The sequence below is a fragment of the Dermacentor silvarum genome, chromosome 2 (genome assembly GCF_013339745.2).
Source record: "Dermacentor silvarum isolate Dsil-2018 chromosome 2, BIME_Dsil_1.4, whole genome shotgun sequence".
NCBI lineage: Eukaryota > Metazoa > Arthropoda > Arachnida > Ixodida > Ixodidae > Dermacentor > Dermacentor silvarum.
This window is the reverse complement of record NC_051155.1, coordinates 127,492,064-127,501,697: the sequence shown is the minus strand read 5'-3', so window position 1 is coordinate 127,501,697 and position 9,634 is coordinate 127,492,064. Positions and strand designations below refer to the sequence as shown.

General features: G+C 48.5%; 1 protein-coding gene across 1 annotated transcript; it reads right to left on the bottom strand.

Moving 5' to 3' along the window:
- Positions 1-363: 363 nt before the first annotated feature.
- Positions 364-9,222, bottom strand: LOC125943524 (acetylcholinesterase-like). The gene is made up of 3 exons (XM_049662883.1): positions 9,149-9,222; positions 4,469-4,747; positions 364-918 (listed from the first exon to the last, which is right to left on the bottom strand). Exons 1-3 carry the CDS (start codon positions 9,220-9,222, stop codon positions 768-770), a joined length of 504 nt encoding a protein of 167 aa, XP_049518840.1. The 3' UTR covers positions 364-767.
- Positions 9,223-9,634: the final 412 nt, after the last annotated feature.

Below are 9,634 nucleotides of genomic sequence, written 5' to 3'. Positions count from 1 at the left end.
GTTATGGTGAATCGTAGTTAAATCTGGCATTACGTAAAGTAGATATTTTTTCTGTGTATGTGTGTGCACAATTTTAGCGACGTCCACGCTAATTAACGAGGTAGGCCTTCAAACCGCAAAGTGCCGGAAAAGAGGAGTGAGTTCTATCCTGAGCTGCCGAAAACACATGCGCGCTAACACACAAATCACCATCGTTAGCAGCAGCAGCAGCAGCAGCAGCAGCAGCAGCAGCAGCAACAACAACAACAACAACAACAACAACAACAACAACAACAACGACAACAACAACGACAACAACAATACCTGTAAACCTTCACAGTTTACAGTTATAATGTACATAAAGTGCCACATAGCTAGTTCCGAAAATATCATTAAAGTATGTTAGGCAATAAAAACGTTTCTTTTGTGAACGACACATCTGCAAACATTCCTTGGTTCATCGATGATCTATACGCAAAAGAGTACAAACTTCTGCCCATGGCCAGCGCTGCTATTCGTAAGAGCCCCTAAATCAGAAGTATCTATGAGCACCGACGTGTCTGTCAGTTCTATAATTTCTGCAAGAATTCGTCTAAATAGCAAGTTCTCACGTACAAATCACATTGGTATATCACAGAAAAGTTGCGAGCAAGTGGAACTGACTAACACGCTATTACTAATGCTAACACATTAAAAACAACGAGTAAGAAAACAAAGAACTAGTAAATGTCTAGGAAATACGACTAAGATCACACAAATGGCAGTTAGTAAGGGGTGTCTCTCGTCAATCACTCCATAAAAGCAGAGAAGTACGGCCTGAGTTTCTCGCAGGCTTCTTTACGCAGGTCCGGTGCCCATGTCGACGCAGGGTTTGTGAGCGACATCGTGTTGATCTCAATATATTCTTCCTTCATGGAGCTGATTGCCGGTCTGAGCCATCTACAATCAAAGAAAACTAAAATGAGAGGAGGATACAAACAAATTTCATTTCATTTCACTTTGACTCTGTTTCAGTATTTGGCCCACACGACGTATGCGGAAAATTTTCTCAAACAGCGCTTGAAATCTCTCATGTATCGGCAATATGGGTCAAAGGCAAGTAATTGCAAACATGTACTGCTCCTGTCAAAAATGTGAAGACTACTCTGCGCCCTCCCCATATACGTTTATGTTATTCGGATGTGTGGCGCGGTTCCCGTAGTGCATGACACTCCAGACCTGGTGGATAGCGAGTACAAGAGTTGTATTCATTCCCCAGGGTTTTCAAACCTATAACATGCCAAAAGAACGCCCTTAAACAGTCTATAGTCAGCCTAGTGATCACAGGCACCGTAGCCCGTATACTTGCACTGTGGGGAAAAAATGTACGTCGAGAAAACTTTCGTCTCTTCGACGCTGCATTGGGCATTTTTTTTTTTAAGGCAGCGGTCATTGGCACCCCCCTCTGTTCATGTGATTCAAGACCTTCCTTCATGTCGGCATCACTCCAATCTCTTTAAAATAATCTGACAGAAATAGCGCGGAATCGGTGTCGGGGGCAATCGGCTCTGTGATGGCATTTTCCGCCGATGCGATTTAACATGTTCACATGTTATTAGCTTGCTAAACCTTTTATGTACATCCCACTCCTGCCTAGGGCCTGTAAAAACAGGCTGACAGTACGAAATAAATAAAATAAATAAGCGTTTCGCTCGCTAGACCTAGAGGCTCTTGTAAGAACGAGTACACGGCGGATTCGCACACCAATGCGTTTTAATTTAATAATGGGGTTTCACGTGCCAAAACCACGATCTGATTATGAGGCACGCCGTAGTGGGAGACTCCGGAAATTTGGACCACCTGGGGTTCTTCAACGTGCACCTAAATCTAAGTACACGGGTGCTTTCGCATTTCGCCCCAATCGAAATGAGGCCGCCATGGCCGGGATTCCCAATGCGTTTTTAATGCGGAGCGTTATAAAGCGAGTTGGTTGAAAAACTCTACGTGAAGCCAGATAAGCCCTTTCCCAATAAAGGGCTAGAATATGCAATTTAAGACCACTGTGTGCGCAATTGATAGCTGGCATCTGGAGTGTAGTGGCAAACCACCTATGATCCGCGATAGCAATATTTGCGCCGGCGCGAAACATTCTACGAGCCCGTCCGCTTTCGCGGTCCCCCATACGCCATACGTAGAAACGAGACCCCAAACCGGAGCTAGATGGTTCCGAGTGTTCTTAGGGAGGGGCAAAAGCGAAGTCCCGCGGCAGTACACACCTCATACATAACTCGTTTCGATTGAGGCAATACGTTGTGTCGCTATATTGACTCAGGGAGAACGCATTACCGTCGACAGTCATCGTGAGACGAATTCTGCGGCAACTTTTTATTAGCAGAGCTGTTTAGCCGGGCGTAATGTGTCTGCTGAATCCAAAAAAGCCCTCGCCAAGCGAGAGTGTTGCCTAGCAACCACCTCGCGGAGCAGCGTCTGCTTCGCCTCTTCTCCGTGCCGTGCACATGTTGCCTTGACATAGGACGTTAAGGAGAGGGAAGGAGAGCATGCCCGCCTATTCTTCTTTAGATCCCCCACCCTTTCCCTAAGGCGCTGAGTCGTGCTCCCTAAAGGGCTGCAGAAATTAGCCCCTCTTCCTCTTCACAACCACAATCTCTCTCTATGCTCGGGAGAGAAAGAAAAATGAGAGCGAGAGTGAGAGAGAGAAATTGTAGCAGCTCCAACGAAGAAAATGTGCAGAGCTGCTGCCGACGCCGTTCCCGTTTCCCCGTTTCCCTGCGTTCGCGCCGAACGCGCGCGATGTTCGTGACAGCAGGGCTCGGCAGGTTTCGACCAGCCGCGCCCCGGCTAGTGTGGAGGTGAAGCTTGGCCGTGACGTCACCGGGAAGATAAAGCTTGGAGCCGCCACTGGTGGCGGCAGAACTCTTGTTGACTCTGTGGAGAGTACATGTAGCCTTGACATCGGACGACCAAAGATGATCCGGATACCCGAAGAAGAAGCCGCCCATCTTGAAGCACGTCGCGCGGCCAAGCGAGAATCTGCGCGTCGGCGGCGAGCCGATTCGGAATACCATGCCAAGCAGCTCTTAGCATTTCCTAGCAAAACTTAGCCAAGCCTAGTAAAACCTGGAAGAAGCGAGGTCGATCAGCAGCTCCGCTCTTTACTCCAGCCTTGCACCACCAGTGCAACCTGCCCACGTTGTTTTTTTTTTCTTATTTTGCCTTACAAAGAATTCATGAAGAAACTCCTCTGGTAGTTATCTAAGTATGCTAAGCATTCTGTGAGTTGCTCATCTCCACGCAGCACGGTGTCATTATTATTCTTATCAAACTTCGTCCCACCAGCATAATCACTTATCAAGCTTTATTGGTCATTATCAAACTTATCGGACTACATCCGACCCTTACCAACTCTTATCGGTTGTTATCGCCCTCATCGGACTCGATCCGGCCCTCATCAACCCTTCTCAGTCGTTATCAACCTGCGAAAGTGGTTGCCTAGCGAAGCTGTTACAAAACCACCACTACAATTGTTGAGGGAGGTATGCAGTGCTTGATTGATGGTTTGGATGTTTGTTTTGAGTGCGATTGAAACGTATGCTGTTTTGTGTGTTGTATGGGTGATTTCAAGTGAATGTCTGCACTCTTCGCATTACTTTGCTGAGCGTCTGTAGGCTCAGCCTTACGGGGGTATGAGCCATTGCATTTTTTGCTTACTTGCGGGGGTATGAGTCTTACATTCGTCTTTCGTGACGGACAGGTTTCTCATTGGGTAGGCATGAAAATCCTTAGCATTAAAAAAAAGCATGACCCGCCATTGTTAAAAGAAGAAGCACCATTGTAGAGAGGATAGCGCCGGGGCTAACCGTGGTCACATGTGTTCTTTTAATGTCTCGCGGGCTCCACGCGGAAGGTTGCAGAATAGGAATTTAGATCCTGCTGAATTGGGCGATTTCATGAAGTGCTCTACCATTTCCTCAACGTAAAACTTTCTCTAGATTTAAGACTTTGGCTTTGGAGTTTATCCATTGTTATTGGCTACTTATGACACATAAGAGCAGGCGAAAAGTTTTCTGATTTGCTGCGTAGAGTGACCGAGAACGTGCTTTTAGTCGGGTACTTCTATACTACCATGTCATGGCGAAAGTTTGCTGGACGACGCTGTATAGCCTAACCAACTACAGCAACCACTTTCGCATTATATCCAGTGGTGGCGTGAGCAAGCGTTATGACGTACTTTGAAATGCGTTCTTTGCTTAATTAAGCCCACGGCGAGCTCTATGCACCTAGAGAAATGGCAGGTCAAATTAGAAGAGAAAACACTTCATCTCGGGAACTAGCAGTAGTTGTTCACTCAGACGTTAGTGCGTACTACGCATAGCGCTACATGCAAGGCTAAAAGCAAGTTTCGCCGCCGATTTACTAACCGTTATTGACATAAACAGCAGCGCACGCTAAGGACCCCGCTACATTTCAATCCTCCTTCCCGTCGACTCACCCAGTCTTGAAGAAATGCGCCCAGCGCGCGATCACCTCTCGGCTCAGTGCCTGCTCCTCCAGAGACGACGTGCCCAGCATCAGAGGGGACCCGAAAAGCAACCGGGCAGCGTAGTCCCTCGGCGGTTTGATGCACTGTCCGCTTACGTTCTTGCAGTGCAACACGTAGCCATGCACGGTGTTGCCTGAGGCACGCAGGAGTTCCGCGTAGAAGCGCACCGGACACACGACCAGCAGGTCAGACAAGAGCTGGTCGACCCAGCTGTTGTTCGTAGGCGCCCTGTGGATGCGCCGCACCACGCCTCAGCAAAGCACACATTTGTTGTAGCTTCTGCGCGTAATGCGTAGAGCATTTAGCATCACACTTAGCGTCAAAATTATACTTTCACTGTTACAGCCACAAATATGCAGTATAAGAACAGGAATACAGATGTGGGAGGACTTCATATTTGGTTGCATTCCATACATTTGGGGAGCTTAATGCGCCTTGTAGAATAAGCATAGGTCATGCGAGAAAGTACTTAAAGGAAGTAATAATAAGCTCTTGGTATATTTTCCCTCCAGTGGACTTAATTAGCATAATGAGTTTAACGGGTGTGTCAATGCAGTGAGTACATGGGCTTTACGAGCCCCCAGTTCTCTCCTTCGATCAAGGCCTCGGTTAGACTTTAGCACGCGATGTATATAGCTTCGTGTCATCTCCAAGCGCCAATGCTGCTTCATTTTTGGTTGGCTGTTACGTTTAAAGCGATACCGTAGAGCGGTTCACGTGTGCTATGGTATCGAACCAATGAAGTGTCGGACTGCTCATTATTTTAGTGTGGCAGTAAACGCTGTAGCGACGGTGCCGCTCCCTACTTCTTCGGTCAGCTGATGTTATTATTCTCATACAGGGGCTTATCAGCAAATGCCTGGGAAGACCGAAAAGCCTTTTCAGAAGTCACTTTTCTGCATAATATACAAATTATTATGGGGACTAAAGTGAAACGATATGGACTGGTTGTCTGAAAAGATATGCTCCCGAGACTATTCTACACTATCCTCGTTAACTCGCAGCTTTGCGCAAACATTCATGGCAACTAAACCTTCCTAAGAAATCGTTGTGATTCCGCTGGTCCGTGCGTGCGTGCATGTGCGTGTGCGTGCGTGGGCGTGTGTGTGTGTATGTGTGTGGGCTGCCTGTTGTTTTTTTTGTCAAAGAAAGTATCAATATTTTCGTCAGATATTGTGTCTGGACACTGCCAGCTACCAGCAAGCTTATAACTCTTTTAGGACCGATGGCACAGGTATAGCTGCGCTTCCGCTACTCCTTAAAATTATTTCTGGCAATGCCAAGAAGGACGCGAAGATGCATTTGTGTGCACGACAGATCAGTAAAGTTATGCACCAGAAGCGAAACGTCTGCCCTGTAAAGCCCTTGCATTGACATTACAACGCAACCATATGGAAACAGTAACCTGAGTCGCACTGGACTAATTTCATCCGCATACACTTGCATTGAGCCTAGAAATTTTTTAACAGTGAAGCTGTTTAAGCCAGCCGTAATCTGTGGTTCGTATCATGAACAAAAGAATATAACCACTACGCTATACAGCTACGCATGCAGAACACCCATTTATGCGAGCCATATGATTGCGTTCGAGCGTCGTCGTCTTAGTCCACAGCTGGCGCGTTCAAACGCTCGTGCTCTGCGAGGTGAAGAGGTTTTGCGCGCTATGAGAGCGAGAGAGAGAGAGACGCATTCACGGGGCGGATCTGCTGCAACGCGTTGTCGGTGTTGCAAGCAGCGCTATGCATCGCGCAGTGACGGCCGTAAGTTCGAGACGCCCGAAAAGAAATGATCATCATCATGAGTAATAAGATGAAAAGTTCGCGCGCACTTCCAGAAAAATGCTAGGTTCCGATCGCCCAGCTTCGCTATTTCAAGCGTTGCGCGGCCGAGTGCAAGGTTAAGCGTTTTTTTTTTTTTTCGATCTGTCAGAACCGCCAAGCATGAAACTTCATGGCACATCAGCGTGAGCGCGATCCTCAATGCGCACTCGTAACAAACGTTTGAGAAGCAGCGGATCTCAATCAATGGTGCTCTGTGTACAAAAATATGGGAGTGAGAAAGAGGCGCAGTGAAGAAGCATCCGGACATACACTAATTCCTGTTCTTGCGCAGAAAATCGGCGAGCAGGACGGTCTAATAAGTTAATAGAGCCGCACTGATGTGCCTAATCAGGTATGCCAGAGTGAATGCCACACCGACAGCGCAAGTTATACTCGGCTCTCGAGTTTATTGGCGCCGTCCATGTGAGTTGCATTCATTTTGCTGACAGTTACGTCAGTTGTGTTAGCCCTGGCCTTACAATAATGCCGCTCGAAGCTTCCCCAGTAAGTTACAGAACTGAATAAAATAACAGGACGTCGCAGGAGGGTGGAGGCTCGAAGATATCAACCGTGGTTGGCCAAGGAATGTCGTTGGGCCGAATTTTTTTACAAGAAGTGGTGTCCAAATCCGAACATCAGAGACGGCTCCGTCCGAGTAACAGAAACTAATCTCAAAGGCTATGCTGTTGCTGGCTGATGAAAACTGAAGACGACGAAGAGGAGAGAACGCAGGACGAGGGCTCGCGCTAGCGCCATCGTGCCAGTTGGTTCAATAAACCACAGCCGGCGGACGCGCAGTCGCTTCGTTCCTTACATTTATGGTGTCGTGAAACCCGGGAGACGACTGGCGTCCTGCACCGACGATGGGTCGACTGCGACGCAGCAGAGGCGTGCTTCGAGCCGCTGCTGCAAGGCTCATCTCGTCCGCTACCGAAGCGCTACAAGCCGAGCATCATTTGCCATCCGACCTGCAAGCTATCTTGGATGACCTGCAGGACAAGGATTCTGCGCTAGCAGCGCTCAACGAGACGATTGCCGACCTCATGGACGATGGTGACGAGTATGAGGCGGAAGCCACCGTCGCTCTGGAGTACCACGACAAGATCCGCAACACCATGAGCCGGGCCCGCTTCGTTCTGAATTCTGCTGCAAGAGCCGGAGACAGCGCCACACAGGGCATTCTGAGCGACACCGCCACCCAAGGCGTCTCCACTCAAGCAAGTTCCCGAGCACCGTTACACCAAGTCGCCCAACCGAAACTACAGGTACCCGTTTTCTCCGGTGAACTTCGCGAGTGGCAGGGCTTCTGGGAACATTTCGAGGCCACGATTCACAACAACCGCGAGCTGTCCGACATCCGAGAAATTTGCCCACTTAAGATGCTACTTAACCGGAACAGCGAAGCGTGCAATTGGAGGTGTGCGTCTGGCGGAAGCGAACTACGCTATAGCAGTGAAAATGCTCCGAGAGAGGCTCGGCCGTCATACCGCCCTCGTTGACAACCACATCGACTGTTTACTGCCATCGCGCCCATTGATTGCTCTTCTCAGGTATCGCAGCTGCGGGAACTCTACGAAGAAGTGCACTTTCGTACAAGCTGCCTCGTCAGCCTCGGGGTTCCAGCGTCAGAATACGCGGTCATCCTTCATCGCGTCCTTATGAGATCGCTTCCCGGAGATATCGCTATTCTCTACCGTCAACGCATGAAGGAGACTGAGCCCGATGACGGGGCTACTCCGAGGTCGCGGCAAGAGGAGGTGCGAAAGGTCATGAAGTTCCTGCAGGTGAAAGTCGAGAGCAGAGAAGAGAGCAGGCCTCCCGTTCAAGTTGAAGGCCTCCCGTAAAAGGTCCCTGGTTCGTTCCCGGGTTTCGGCACCATAAATGTAAGAAACGAAGTGACTGCGCGTCCACCGGTTGTGGTTTATGGAACCAACTGGCCAAGATGGCGCTAGCGCGAGCCCTCGCCTAACGCGTTCTCTCCTCTTCGTCGTCTTCAGTTTTCATCACTGGCTGCATGCAGCAAAAACTCGTCATTGCCTCCATGTTTTGGACGTCACTTATAGGCTGACAAAGACAAATCCGCCAGTCGTAACCATGGCTCTAACGACTTTTCTTGTTCGACCACTTTTCCCAAGTAAATAAAGGAGTTCTGCAAGTGACTTTCGCTTTCAAACAGAAATTTTTCTAGTCGCCGCAGCTATACTACTCAAGTGAGCCATCTTTCCAGAATCACGTAATGTCTCTGATCTCTAACGGGTCTGTCACACTGCAGCTGAAAACAAGGCCATCCAGCGAAGTTCTCGTGACGGATACCCCTCGAAGAGTCATTCACGGAGTCATGTCGGAGTCGCGCACTCTGATTGGTACACGCCACTAACGCTGTTGCCGGCGAACGTTCCAATATCTCCCAAGTGCAGATCTCCGCACAGCTATCGAGACATTCCGCATCATTTGCCTGTTGGAAACCTTTGGCAAGTGCATAAATAGGCGAGTGTCATCTTTACAGCAAGAACGCGCCTTTGGACACTTACGACACGATTTGTCATGAAAAGGACTGACTGCAACTTCTTTAGACATAAAGCTCTGTAGTTCAGGACCTCCCCAATAGCCCTGACGAACACTTTTGGTTCTCAGAGCGTACGAATGAACAGCTTTTTGAATTCGGCCCATGGTACTTCCATTTTGTGCCAATACCGCATAATGAAGCATTTCGTCTTGATAATCTCAGCTGCAAAGTGTGGATAGCTGACTTCACAGGAGAGGTGCACCATTGTATTCCTTACTGGAAGACACACACTGCGCAGCTCACCTCGGGGTATTGTTCAAGGATAGCCGTAGCTTCGGCGGACGAGAAGCGAAGTAGCGTGAGGATGGAATGCACATCCTTGCGCACGCTTGGCTCCTCCCCCAGGCGGAAGAAGCGTTGGAAGAAGTGCAACAGGTCCGGCCCCTCGTTTTCCGAGAATCCCAGGAGAACCGTCGCGTTACGCGGCATCTGCGAGTGCACACTGACTATTTATTCCCACGAAATCGAAGCCCGATTAAGTACCCCAAGAAAATTGAAAGAAGTTGTTCAGCTTTATGTCTGACTATGGAAAGCACAGTCCGAAAAATATTGAGTCAGAAGTTTAATCATTGCAGCAATAATTAATGGTTAACTTGGTTTTCTGACCTATTCACTATTGACACTTCGATTCACTGTTTTAATATTGCTACTGTGAATCTCGCACTAAGTTTCCAACACTTAAATCGGCATTTTAGGGTATCAAACTCAGGGTATAAAAAATTACACATA